The 14,028-nt window shown below is 48.5% G+C and overlaps 2 protein-coding genes across 2 annotated transcripts; one reads left to right on the plus strand and one right to left on the minus strand.

Annotated features, from left to right (window-relative positions):
* Nucleotides 1-5,426: 5,426 nt before the first annotated feature.
* CDCA8 (cell division cycle associated 8) lies at nucleotides 5,427-10,229 on the minus strand. Its single transcript, XM_058040346.1, has 10 exons — nucleotides 9,952-10,229; nucleotides 9,693-9,821; nucleotides 9,406-9,440; nucleotides 8,848-8,923; nucleotides 8,408-8,538; nucleotides 8,063-8,136; nucleotides 7,676-7,774; nucleotides 6,636-6,762; nucleotides 6,048-6,134; nucleotides 5,427-5,753 (listed from the first exon to the last, which is right to left on the minus strand). Exons 1-10 carry the CDS (start codon nucleotides 10,031-10,033, stop codon nucleotides 5,697-5,699), a joined length of 897 nt encoding a protein of 298 aa, XP_057896329.1. The 5' UTR covers nucleotides 10,034-10,229; the 3' UTR covers nucleotides 5,427-5,696.
* Nucleotides 10,230-10,300: 71 nt separating this feature from the next.
* Nucleotides 10,301-12,087, plus strand: AIRIM (AFG2 interacting ribosome maturation factor). The gene is made up of 4 exons (XM_058040314.1): nucleotides 10,301-10,566; nucleotides 10,634-10,816; nucleotides 10,912-11,033; nucleotides 11,327-12,087. The coding sequence occupies exons 1-4, from the start codon at nucleotides 10,301-10,303 to the stop codon at nucleotides 11,392-11,394; spliced, it is 639 nt and encodes a 212-aa protein (XP_057896297.1). The 3' UTR covers nucleotides 11,395-12,087.
* Nucleotides 12,088-14,028: the final 1,941 nt, after the last annotated feature.

Below are 14,028 nucleotides of genomic sequence, written 5' to 3' on the forward strand. Positions count from 1 at the left end.
ACATCACACTGCATCGAAATGAGAAGTGGCACAATGAATCCAACTCCCCAAAATAAAACTTTCTTCCAGAAATAAGCTTGTCACTGTCAATTTAAACTCTTGCCAAAGAAGCGTGATTTGAGACAGGTTCCTCTTGCCAGTGATTTACAGTGGTGGGTGTGTTTAATCACTATTTCTGATAGCAAGAGTCTAAAGAGAGGTGTTTCTATTCAGAGGTCCAAACCCAGATCCTAAATGCAGCTCTGATACAGCACAGCTGGGAGGAGAGAGCACAAAGGACAATGCACTGGAGCTTTTCCTGCATTTCCACTTCCCCAACACCACCCTGGTGACACAGGGGGGCTCTGGGCAGGACCACTGCCCACCCAGCCACAGCACTGGCCCTGCTCTCAGCACCCTGAGGGGGTTTAAGGGGTTATTTAGAGACAAAATCTTACAAAACTGCAGGGAGGGAGGGGATCCTGCCTGGTTAACAAACTGTGAGAAAAGCATCAGAGTGCCAGCTGGGGAATGGCCTTTGTCTGGAGAAAGCCCTGATGTGCCATGCATGGCACCAATCCCAGTGGCTCCATGTTGGGGAAGATGAAACAGGAAAGCCTTATAAATATGATTGCCTGGCAAAAGATTTTGAGAATATGGAAACTCTAAGCGGGACTGAAATGAAAGCAAGCTTTGAGATCCCTCAGTTACTGAACAACTGGAAAACAATGGCATGGCCAGCTGAAGGTGATCCCCTTTGGATCAAACAATCCCCTCTGCTTGCAGACAGGCCCAAGGCTCAGAGCAGACCCTGCCAGCTTGGCAGAAGGGGCCAAAGAGGAGTTTTTAGGGTTTAAAATGTAACCCAGTGTGGGAATGTAATGATTCTTATAGGCTGTATGGAAATGCTGTAGGATTTGTATCTTGGACTAGATTGGTTAGTGAGAATGAGAATATTCAACACAGAAGATTTATTGTATTGTAAGGGGAACCTCACTCTCTTACCCTCTCATCCTCTCTCTCTCTCATCCTCTTTACCATGCTCTTCCCTTCTCACTCTTTACCACTCTCTTTACCTCTCTTTCCCTCTTGCCTTTACTCTTTGATCTCTCTCTCTGTCTCTTTCTTTGGGGTTCCTCTTTGGGCCCTGCACCCAGGCCCTTTGCAATAAACCACAAGTGCCCAGCCCTGGCTGCAGAGATCTCTCATCTCCATCCATCCTGACCATCCTACCCCTGACACTCCTACAGCTCTCTTACTTCATCTCTAGGGGATGGGATGGGATGGGATGGGATGGGATGGGATGGGATGGGATGGGATGGTGAAATGCTCCTGGGCTGTTCTGCTGCCAAGACAAATCCCTGCCATGCCCCCAGAGCAGCCCAGCCCTGCTCAGGGAACCCACTGAGGCACCAGCTTGTGGCTGGTGGGTCCCTGTGAGATCATGTTTGGGCTGTTTGGGTCCAATATGCAACAGGACCCTTCAAGGCTGAGCCCAGCAGGGGCTCTGTCACTGGCTTGAGCAATGTTTCAAACACATCATTTATTTTCATTACACTTGTACCAATATCTCTGTCCCAGCGTTCCTGATGCAGGTAGACAGCAGTCCTCAGGAATGCTTTAATTGTGTTTTCCTGGCTTTGCACAGCTCTTATCTAATGCCTCCTGGCTTCATTAGATTAGACACCTCTTGTCCCGAGGATGTTGTCATGTTTTCAAATGGCTTCAATCAGCACCTCCCAGGCTCTGGCTATTTCAGGATACAATAAAGCTGAACCTTATCCAGGCTGGTGAGTAATGGAGGTGCATCTCCCACCTCCGTGCAGCCTGGCTTTAAATTTGCCTGCCTGACATCCTGTAGCTGCAGGCAGAACACAATTAAACCTCTTGTCTTTCAGGCATCGTCCATGCTCACACACAGCTTGGGAGGAAGAGCTCAGCAACAGCAACTGGGTTTGTAATGATCTTGTCATCCAGAACAGCAGAGAGAGATAAATGAAAGAGTGAGGAAGCAGCCAAGATCAAAGCCAGCTCTCCAGATGTCCAGGGCATGGCAGGCTGCAGGCTGGCTGTGCTCATCTCCTCAGACCCACGCTGGCACAGGATGCAGGGACGTGTCCTCAGTGCCAGGGAGTGAAATGCAGAGGGAGCAGCCTAAGCCCACCCAGCACCAGCACTAGGGGCTTCTCTCCAGGTCTGACTGCTCATAAACCTCATTCTGCAGAAGTGTTCCTCCTCTTGGGGTCCCAGGATCCCTCACCAGCCTGTGTCCCCACCACCCAGCTGCAAAGTGCCCACAGGCTCAGGAAGGAAACTGAGGTGGGAAGGGACAAACCAGACCCCAGGGTGGGGACAGAGACCCCCAGCTGCTCTCTGGGGGAGGGTGATGGTGATAGTGGAGCCCTGAAAAAATTAAAGATAGAATCCAAAATGTTAGGCTTTGTGCTTTCCCAGATCAACTGCACCTGCGTAAGCAGTATGATAAATTATATAATTGTTAGATGTGATGATTGTTTAGTTATTAAATATAATTATTATATAACCATAAGAATAACGAGAAACTATGTTGGAAATTCAGCGAGGGGCTAAATTTATGTATACAATAGAACAACATAAGTTTAATAATTAACATGAAAGTTATATAACGATAGAATATAAAAACATGATCATTTTGGATGTATGGTCGGAGTCAGATTTGGGTTGAATATACCCCTGGCACCCAGAGGTATTATTTTTATTTATTATTTTATTTATTTATTTATTTTTTATTTATTATTATTATTTATTATTTTATTTATTTATTATTTTTTATTTTCTTAATAAAAAGCACTGCATATAATCCCTGTGTGATTATGTGGTTTTGAATGCTAACAATGGCTCCAGGACAGTCCCTGCACTGTGTGTCCCTCCTGCAGCCCAGCACAGCAATCCCAGGCACAGCAATCCCAGGCACTCTCCCCTGGCAGCAGAATTTCCCCAGCCCTGTCTTCTTATCACGAGCCACCACAACATCAGCATCGATCCCCTTCACCCCACAGGCAGTATTTTGACTTCTGGAATTCATCTTACCTAGCAAGGGACTCTAAATATATCCCAGACAATTTCCTCTCCTCATTTTTAATAATCTCTTTCAGCCTTAAATTCATTTTTGAAAATATGTATTGGGATGATGGGCTTTTTATCACAGCTGATGGACAATATCCATCACACCTGTGTCCTACAGCTCACAATACACACACACACATTCCTTCCAGCACTCCTGCATCAATTTGAACAGCACTTAATTAATTACAGCCCCATCACTGCCTGTGCCTGCCCCCCTCAACAATGGCACTGGTGATTTGTCACTTGGGTCCCTGTAGGCAGCTCTGTCCCACCTTGCAGAGCCACTGGCACTGCCTGAGCCATGGCATGGGGTGGAATAGCCCTGTTCAAGCACAGCAGGTGTAAAGGTGAAAACCCAGGGCACTGGGAATAGTTCCCTGTCTGCCCTTGGGGTGCCCTGACCCCCAGGGGAGCACTGACTTTGACCATCATTTATGGAGCAAGTTTCCTAAACTCCAGAATGGCCTAAAATCCACTAGGTATGAAGTAGATTGTAGAGAGCAGTGTAGATGCATCACTGAGGTGGGAAATTGAGGTTTTAGGATTTTTAGTATGTTGAGGATGGAAGCAAAAACCTGAAGACAGAAAAGATCCAATGTGTCTCTCCTTCCTGACACAAACCCATTCCAGGAGTGTTTTTCCCCCTGGGAGGGCCCAGCCAGAATCCCAGAAGTTGAGGAATCAGCCACAAGTACCCAACAGCTGCTTCACTGTCCCCACCCTGGAAACCTCCAGGAGGTGGCAGGTGGGAGAGCAGAAGCAAAAATCCCTTTCCTGTCCAGGATCTCTTGTCTCACTGGGCACAGTAGGGCTGAGGCTGTGCTGGCACATCCTCCCAAACCCTGAATCCTGGTGAGACCAGAAGGGAAAACCAGGCTCTGGCTATTTCAGGATACAATAAAGCTAAACCAATGTGCTGAGGCTGTGCTGGCACATCCTGCCAACCCTGAGCCCTGCTGAGACCAGAGGGCAGCCATGGGCACTGCACCAGTGGTGCCTCTCTGGGCTCCCAGCTCAGTCAGGGGCCCCAGGACAGCAGCTCCTCTAGGAAAACTTCTCCAGCAAATTCCCATTTTGCTAAAAATTGGGCAGGACCAATGTGTCTCTCTGGGCCCCCAACTCAGTCAGCTGACCCAGGAAAAACAGATTTTTGGTGGAATTACATGGGTCAGGGGAGAGAGCTGTATGTGCTGTCCTGCACCTTCAAATCAAGAACTCCTGCATGAAAAATCTGCCTGGAGATGGCTCTAATTTGTACCAAACCATCATTCCTTCCATCAGCAGGCAGGGAATTGTTATCAGTTTATGTCTTACACTGCCATTGAATCCATGGCCAGCTGGAAGATGTTGAGGATGACAAAGCTGGCAGTGCAGCTCTGCCAGGCTGCTGGAGCTGCTGCTCAGGAGCTCAGAGCCAGCACAGGGGATTCACTGATAATTATTTCTCAGATCAATAGTTTTACATTTCCATTAATAATTTGGGCAGAAACGTGGAGCTCTCACAGCACAGCTCAGCACACAGAGTCCCCCAGGCCCCAGGAAGTCCTGCCTGAAGCAGGGCTGAGCTCTGGCACAGCCAGGGGAAGCAGAAATGCATTTTCCCTGCCAGGCTGCACTTACCCAGCCCTGGGGAAACAGCCACGTGCTTGTTCCCTCTGCAGCTTCCTCTTTCCTAAGGAAAACTTCTTTTGGAAGAGCTTTGGTCTTAAAAATTGCAACTAGAGCTTTTAAATCAGGTGATTGATCAGTTAGAGCTTTTAAATCAGTGTTGATTTAAAAGAATTCTATAGCCAGGCTAGAAATACTAATTATTTTTGTTTTCCTTTTTTAAAAGCAGAATCTCAACTTACATATTCAAAAGCACATCCATTTTTTATCTACAGCTCAACTAATGGATGCCTTTAATTAATTAATATGTGCACAGCAGAGCAAGGCAGGTGGAGGTGGAGCTGAGTGGGATATTTTATTGCCACCTGCAGTTAGGACTCAGAATCTGCTCAAACCTCTCAAAGAGAGTTTTCCAGATCCATGAGGTCTTCCATACAATAAAATGGTTGTTCTCCAAAAGCAAATTAATGTATAAATGCTGTTCTATAAGCTTTGCCACACCCTGCACCAAAGAGCTCTGATTGCAGTTTATCTCCATTTTAACCATGTGCAGGCCTGGTTTTGCCAAAAGTAGAACTTTTGAAATACAGAAAAGGTTTCAAAATCTCAACATCCTTGCTTATAGCCCCATAAAGAGGCTTAAATGAAGGATAAAGAGGCATCTTTGGAAAGGACAGAGCACCAGCTTACAAAGAAACAGGCTTTTTTCTAGAAAAAGAAAATTCTAGACAAAGTTAGAGAGAAGCAGAGTTCTTTACTCTGAACATGGCCCTTAACATGACAACCATCAGGCTTTCTGCCCACTTGCTAATCTGCAAGCCCAAGAGAAGTGTCATGGTTTCAACCTTAAAGGAAATTTTAAATTAATTTTATTTCTCTCCAAAGTTCCATTCATTTTTCTCCCATTACACACCATAGTAAAATAACTAGTTTTTAGCTTCCATTCTGCATATCAATAAAAGAAATATACAAATAAAAACAAGAACTACGGAGGGATGTCTTGCTCACTGACTTCCATCCAGGGGCAATTTTGCCTCGTTGCAAGCCTGTGTGAGACAAACCTGAAAGGAAAGAGAAATCCATCAGTACTGAGACTGGTACAGCCCACAAGCACCTGCAGCTCCAGCCTAAAGCACAGCTCTGTTTTTCAGAGTGACAACAGCTCTTTTCCCCACTCTGTACTGAGCCAGATGTGATGTAAAGTTCCTGCTTCTCCCTTCTTCACCTCAGCCAAAATTCAAGACAAGGGGTCAGGGGAAATAAGGAGTTTCTATTGCAGCTCAGCAAGCCCCTGACTGGTGACAGAGGGACAGCACTGCCTTACAGCCATGGCTGACAAAAACACCCAGACTTACTGACAGCTTCTGCATGAGCCCTTGGGCCTTGGGGTTCAGCTGAAGGAAATTCTTCTTGGTCAGATCCTTTTCTGTCAAACGTATGCTCTGTGGAAACAAACACAAAGCTCAGGTTTTCTGTCTGGCCAGCTGAAGACAGTAAAAGAGTTAAATAAAAGAGGTTAAGATCTAAGTATAGGCAGGCAGAGAACTACATTCAGCTCATCTCACACCTTTCCTGCCGAGCATTAATGCATTACTGGCTGTGGTGGTTTTAAATATCTTGATTTGTGGTATGGGGGATAAAGCCACACTGAGTGAATGATTTTATTTTTGTGGGTGCACTGGCATTCAGCCATCATCAAACCCACTAAAGCTGCAGTAGTATCAGTGTAAGTGCTTTAAAGTGAATGCACAATGAAACACCCTCCTGTTGTGCCAACCAGCTTGAGCAGTCCCCACTTCTGGCTAAGAACCTCTTCAGGTTTGTTTTAAACTCAATCAACCCCTCAGATAAACTGCAGTGGCACAGCTAAAGAGACAAGAGGGGCTGAAGGGAAGCAAGTGAGGCTCCAAGAGGTGCCTGGGCAGTGAAGGGTCAGGATTTACCTCTCCCCCACCGAGGGGCAGGGTGAGGATGACATCCTCAGGCTCAGCCAGGGGGCTGCCCTTGGCAGAGAAGGTGTAAACGCGCTCGTTGATGGCGGGAGTGCGCAGCCCCGGCGTCTTGAACATCCTGAAACAACGAGATAGGAGAGAGTGATGTCTGCTCACAGCACCTGCAGACCAGTAAGAACCTGAATGAGGGATGTGGGACTCCAGGCTGCTCTCCAAAATGGAGTTTGTTACATCCAAGGTGTTACAGGAGTCCAGGGTTGTGGGTGACAGAGCTGTGCCTACAGCTGCCAGCTCCAGCTGCAGGCAGGCCTGGTGACCCTTAGTTTTGGTTACAGTGCATTCTATACTTTTCTTTTAGTTATAATGCATTCTATACTTTTCTTTTGGTTACAGTGCATTCTATACTTTTCTTTTGGTTACAATGCATTCTATGCTTTTCTTTGCTGAGCATCTCAATACAGCAGAACCAATCTATACCTTAACTTTTATCTATAGCCTATCATAACTACTGTAATGACCATATTTATGTTGCTGTTCTCCAATCACTAAAAGTCAGTATATTACAGTTTAAGCTAGAAGTTGGTTTTCAGTTTTCTTGCAGTGGAAAATTCTGAGAATTTTTTCTACTTGCAACTCTGCTGACTTGTTTGCCTGTGCTATCTTTCTGCTTGGTAAAAACATCTTCTGTTTAAAGTGAGTTTATTCTTTGCTCTAAGCCATAAAATCCCCTTCTAACTAACACACCCTTTGCCTCCTTGGTAATCCAGTAAGACTGGCTCAGCAATTCTTTTCTTCTATGTCAAAACTTGCTTTCATTTCTATTCCTTCTTCAAATTCTATATTCAAAAATCTGTCTGCCAAGCATACATATCTGTGAAACTTTCTTAGCAAACTTTCACCATTCCCAACATAGTCCAAGTCTTTCATTTCAGGTCCAAAGAGCCACTAAAGGCTGTGTTATAAACAGATGGTGCAAGGCAGATTGGATTAGAGATAGAAGGGAAATGTATTTGTTTTCTCTGTTAACAAACCTGGGATCAAATCTGGGTGTAACCATGGAGGTGCCTCCCTGAGCACACATATCAACCATTCTGCCAGAAGCTGGAGTGATGAAACTGTTTTTGCTTGATCTGTAAAAGGGAAATAAATATCTGTACATAACACAACCTCCAGCAAGTGTACAGACACTTGGAGAAGGTGACCACCACTAACCCCAGGGGTTATCACTAACCACTGACCCCGAAACTGGGGACAGCTTGTTCTCACAGGACAGCCAGCTGTCCATCTTTCATTCACATCAGTTCTGCCCTGTAGTGAGGCACAACTCTCCCCCCCAAACCAAAGCCCATCCCACCAAAGAGAAATATTGTTATTTGCACTCTCCATTTCCAGAGAGGAGACAGAGACATCCCCTTTACCTCTTGTTCATGCCCTTCAGTCTCGCTGAGGGAGGTCTTCTGGCCACACGTGGTTTTTTGGTGGATGCCTTCACCTGCAGCACACATCACTCACCAGATCAGTTACTTCCATCTCGTGGGACAGCTGAGTCCACACAAAGAGGCTTCCACACAAAATGCTCAGTCCCTTTCCATGCACAAGGGCCCAGAGCAAACAGCATTCTAGCCTTTGGGACCCTCCCCATTGCTAGAACGCTCTGGGAAGCACCAGCTGGGTGCAGTCCCCCTCAGGGCATCCTGGGCAGCCCTAGTCAGCAATTCCTCTCCTGAGGACAATTCCACCCCAGAGAACAGCTACTCACTCACCTTGGCAGTCCTTACATCCCCACTCTCAGCCTCTGAAGGACACTGGCTGGCAAGTCGAGATCTCTTCTGCCGTGGAAGTGATGGAGGCTCTGCTTCCTCATCGCCTTCAACACTCCTTTTGATTCTACTCACTGCAAAGAGAAAGTGTTATCTAACTGAATAATAACTTTAAATTATTATTTAGCAGGGAAGGCAAACAGCTACAAGCAGTTTTGGCAACAATTTGCTTCAGAAATCCAAATTCCAAAGCCTAATTGTTGCCAGAGCACTACTTTGGATTATTTTGAATGTTTTAATGAAATTAATTAGAGGTACTGTAGGTACTAGGGATAAAAGTAGAATTATTCTCCTAGTTTAAGCATACTTATGGATATGAACAAGAATTGAACTATTATTCACATTAAGCAACAACAACATGCTTCCACAATGTTTAAACTCACCCTTCTCAGCAATATCCAACAGGGGATCGACGCTATCTGTGCTCAGCCTGCGGATTTTCATTATTTCCGTGTCTGCCTAAAATTAAAAACACTTGTGGCACCACTGGGATTGTTGGCAGCCAAAAGTTTGTGTAAGTCAAAGTTGCAGAGCAAACCCCCAGTAATTTTACAGGCAGATGAGCTCCATGTTTGCTGTTGTGCTCAAACTGGGCCTTTCATGCATCTCTGCCTCCCTCAGGACTCAGTGCCTGGTTGGCAGCTGCAGGTGTGCCTTTCCTACACCCTGCTGCCCAACCAGCTTAGAAATGCTGTGCTTTCTGCAAAGTGCATGTGCTCTCAGAGATTAGGGAGTGCCATCTAGCAGATCAGGAAAGATCAACAGGGAGGAGCAGCACCACGTAAATCACATCTCTGATGGGATTTACCTGCCTCTCTTATTGTTGAATTTTAAAGAAACCTTTGTGAAAATATTGATGTAACTGTTTCAGTTGTAACCATCAGTATGATGAGCAGAGTAGGATAGCTTTAGAGAGCTTTATGTTTGTTCTGGACACCTACCTTAGCCACATCCTCCAGTGTGTTTTCACCTCTTGCTAGAAAGAAAACGAATCAGATGCATCAGGACATGTCAGGGGACACTCACACAGCACAGCAGGGTTGTCACCATGGGGGTGAAAAACCCAGCACAAACCAGAGAACAGAAGCAGTGGGGTAGTGGGGTCTTTCCCTGGGGATTGCAGGGAGAGTAGATCCCATCCCATCCCCTCCCTTACACCCACTGGGGTTCATTATTATCCACGGAGGAAGGGGTCCCTGAGCCCAGCACCCCCAGCCCCGCTCCTCACCGAAGAAGTCCAGCCAGTTCATGTCGCGGATGGCGGCCGGCAGCCTCAGGATGGCCATGTCGTACATGTGCTCCACTTCTTGCACCATGCGCTCCCCGTCCGCCTCGATCCGCTTCAGCCGCCGCTCCACTGCGGGGAGACGAAGCATTAGCCCTGCCCGCAGGCCCCGAGTCCCTCTCTCCTCCCCGGGTCCCCCTCTCCTCCCCGCGATCCCTTCCTCCTCCCCGCGATCCCTTCCTTCTCCTTCCCCCTGCCCTACCTTCTCTGTCGAAGTCTTGGAGGAACGCCTCCATTTTGCGGCGGCGGGCGCCGGAGTTGCCCTTTTTCTTGTTGGGCGCCATTGGTGGTTCTGTGGTTCTCTCCTCAGCGGGTTCTTATTACGGGTTCCTTACTACGGGTTCTCTCTTCAGCGGGTTCTTGTTACTTATTGCGGGTTATTTATTGCTTATTGCGGGTTATTTTTTGCGGGTTCTCTCCCCAGCGGTTCCTCCGGGCGGGCTCACTGAGGGCTCCCTCAGCGCTCGCTCCTTCAAACGCAACCGCCGCCCGGGCTGGCCAATGGCGGCGCGGCGCGCCCCGATGACGGGCAGCAACAGCGCCGGGCGGTGATGGCGGCGGTGATGGCGGCGCCCGTGGCCGCGCTCCGGGCCTGGTCGGAGGCGGTGGCGCGGGCGGAGACGGCGGCACGGGGAGCCCTGGCAGCCACAGCCCCGCTGCTGGGCTCGCTGGCCGCGCTGGCGGCGCAGATGCGGGCGGCGCGGCGGCTGCCATGGGACGCCACGGCGCTGGGCGCCTTCCCGGAGCTGCGGGCGCGGCTGTGGCGGAAGCAGCGCGGCGCGGCCGAGGCGCTGCTGGAGCAGCTCGGCCAGCGGCGGTGAGGAGGCGGCGGGGGCCGGGCGGGCAGGGCTGCCAGGGCCCGCCTGACCCCGCTGTGCCGGCAGGGAGGAGCTGCGGGCCGTGCGGGACGCCGTGGGCGCCGCGGGCAGCGCCGTGCTGCGGCTCGTGGAGGAGCGGGGCCCGGCCGAGCTGGGGCTGGCCGCGGTTCTGAGGCGGGGGCCGCGCTGCCCCTCGCTGGCCGATGTGCTGGAGGGGCTGCAGGACGTGGAACGCTACTACCGGCACCTGTATCCATCCTGCCGGGGGGCTCTGGGCGGCGCTGGGGGTGTCAGGGAGGTGCTGGGGGTTTCTTTTGTCCTCGTTATCCTTAGTAGGCACGAAGGTACTTGGAGATCAAACTGCTCCTGCAGCGCCTCAGCTTGGACAGCCTGGCAGACGTGGAAGCCCTGCCGCAGTCCTGGGAGAGGATTTTGGAGCGCTACAAAGAAGATGAGGTTGTTCAAGGTACCTCTGTGTATAAAGAGCTGAGGGGTGATGTTCCCTGGGGACAGGCCTGGCTGTGCTAGCTCTGTGGCAGTGTGTGACCCTGCTCTGAGATCTTGGTCAGCTTCAGGTGAAAACACTCACCATCACACCTGGGCACAGCTGGAAGCAACATCCTCACAGTGTGGCAAGGGCTCAGTGCTCATCAGTTCTACCCACACTTTTCTTTATTGCCTTTAGGACAAGTTTTTGGGATACAGAATACAGGTAAAGCACGTTCAGCTGACGGGGTTGTTGTTTTCTCTCTGTCTCAGATACTCTCCTGAAGGTCTCACTGTTTGTGGAGAACCATCATGACGTGAGCTGCTCACCTGGCTCCTGACAGGCAGCAGGGACTGGCACTGCCCAGCTTCTGGCACGTTCTGTGATGCTGCAAAGGGGACGAGGAACTGAGGGAGCTCTCCTGGTGCTTTTTGGAAGCTGAATGAGTTGAGTCTTGGCCTCAGCATGAAATGCTTGGACTGTACCATTTTCAAGTGGAAATGGTCTTGGTCTCTGAAGAGGCTGAGCCAAAAAAGCCATGAAGATAGAAGGGAGTCACCTCCAGCTGTGGAATTTCTCCTTTCCCTCATCTGCCATGCCTGTTTTGTGTCATGGTAAAAATGTTGATACTTACATGAGGTGCTGCAGGTGTGTGAGTGTAATAGAGTCCTTCAGGCTGCTGCCATGAAAGATATTTGTCCTTACAAATAAAGAAAACATGTCAGATTAGAGTTTAGAAACAGTGCTCACGTCATGTCTTTGAGCAGTGTGTTTGCACTCATCCTACCTGGGCATGGAGGAGGAAGGAAGCAAATCTGAATTCACTCTTAAAAAATTTCACTGTCTGGTAGCCACTGCTGACAGTTCAGGGACACCTTTTGGTGGCCATGGCCAACAAAACTGATCCTCTGAACATTCCCAGGAAGCTGTGGGGTGTTTGTCTCCCAGCTGTGTATTTGGTGAGGAGCTGCAGGGTGGCATTTTCTGGGGTCCCCCATGGCAGGAAAGAATGAATCTGATGATTCCATGTTCTCAGAAGGCTTATATTATATTATATTATATTATATCTAAAACTACACTAAAGAATAGAGGAAGGATACAGACAGAAGGCTTAACAAGATACTAATTAAAAACCTATGACTGTCTCTAGAGTCCCAAAACAGCCAGACTGTGATTGGTCATTAAGTAAAAACAATTCACATGTTGGATAAACAATCTAACCTCATTCCAAAGCAGCAAAACACAAGAGAAGCAAATGAGATAAGAATTGTTTTCCTTTTTCTCTGAGGCTTCTCAGCTTCCCAGGAGAAAAAATCCTGGCAAAGAGATTTTTAAAAATTTAATAATAACACTGCAGCTTCTTGGAGAAAGCTAATAAAGAATTGCATGGGACAGGTTGTGGGTGTGATATTTGTGCTCAGATTTCTGTGTCCCCAACCTGGGTGTCTCCTTGGCCACCTGAGGGCACTGCTTGACCCATGAACACTGAGGGGAGCAAATCGGGGTGCTGAGGGTGCCAAGGGTGGGAAAGGGCTGGATCAGGGCTAGGGCTGCCAGTGCTTCCATCAGGGATAGGGGATCATGAGTTCTAGCTGCAGTTCTTCACATACAGAGTTATAATTGCAAAGAAAACCCTCTCCTTGTGCTGGGTGCCCTGCCTGTGGCATTCACATCCTCTGAAAAAATTCCTTCACCCAGGTTTTCTCCTGGGAAGCTGAAAGGCAGCAAGAGACCTCAGAGAAAAAGGAAAACAATTCTTATTTCATTTGCTTCTCCTGCGTTGTGCTCATGTGGAGTGTGTTTGGAGATTGTTCACCCACAGGTGATTGGTTCATTGGATTCTGCTGTGAGTTGTTTTCACTCTTTGGCCAATCAGGGCCAAGCTGTGTCAGGACTCTGAAAAGAGTCAGGAGTTTTCATAATTATCTTTTTAGCATTCAGTAGGTATCCTTTCTGTATTCTTTAGTATAGCATTCTTTAATATAATACAGTATAATAAAGTAATAAATTAGCCTTCTGATAACACGGAGTCAGATGAATTGTTCTTCTCTGTCACAGGGCTCACTGTGCATTTACAATGCCCTGCCCAGGGTGGAGGTGAGGTGGGTTCTGTTCCTGGTGGAGGCTCACATGCCTGTGCAGCCTTGGCTCCTTACACAGGGTTTGGAGCATGGCTGGTGGCTCAGGGTGAATCAAGGGTGCCATCCTCACAAACCAGATGGTGAGCTTGGATGCAGAATTGTCCTTGCATGTGTGCAGCTGTACAACCCTTCAACACCCCTCTCCTGTCAGCCTCTCTTCAGGACAGCTGCCAGTGAACAAATGGATTTAAATTCAGGGAGATGTTCAGCACAGTTCAGTGGTGGCCCACAGTTCTGCTGCTCCCAGATGTTTGGCCCCTGATGTCTGTCTTTGTGCTAACAAAGTGCTGAGGGAGCTTTCTGCATTGAAAGTGGCCGTGCCCTGACTCTGACTGACTGAAATGGGGTGAGTGAGGTGCTCATTGAAGTTCTGGTGTGATTAATTGCTCTGTGCTGTTCCTGCTTCCTGGGCTGTGTCACCAGCTGCATTTGCCTACAGCTCCCTGTGGGGTGTGAGTGAATTTCTGCATCCGAGCACTCTAATTGGGATCAGCTGTGGGTTGTTCCACTGCAGATCTGCATTTTCTGTCAGGATGGCTGCCAGAGACCCCAGAGCTGAGGAGGACATGGTTCCTTGTGTGTGCAGAGCTCCCTTCAGCCTGGGAGTCACTGTGAGCAGAGCCAGGGTGGGCATTCAGCCTGGCAGTGCCACACAGGTCCTAAGGCAGGTGCAAAGGCCACTCCTTGCCATCACCCTGCCTGTCAGGGTGATGCTTTTTCCTTGATCCTAAAGTTAAGAGCCAGGCACAGTTAAGGGATAAAGGGGTTTTTACCTCGTAATTTAATAATGATCCTTTTGGTGCAACACTTCATTAAGGTGGAGTATGCTGAAA

The sequence above is a fragment of the Melospiza georgiana genome, chromosome 24 (genome assembly GCF_028018845.1).
Source record: "Melospiza georgiana isolate bMelGeo1 chromosome 24, bMelGeo1.pri, whole genome shotgun sequence".
Taxonomy (NCBI): Eukaryota; Metazoa; Chordata; class Aves; order Passeriformes; family Passerellidae; genus Melospiza; species Melospiza georgiana.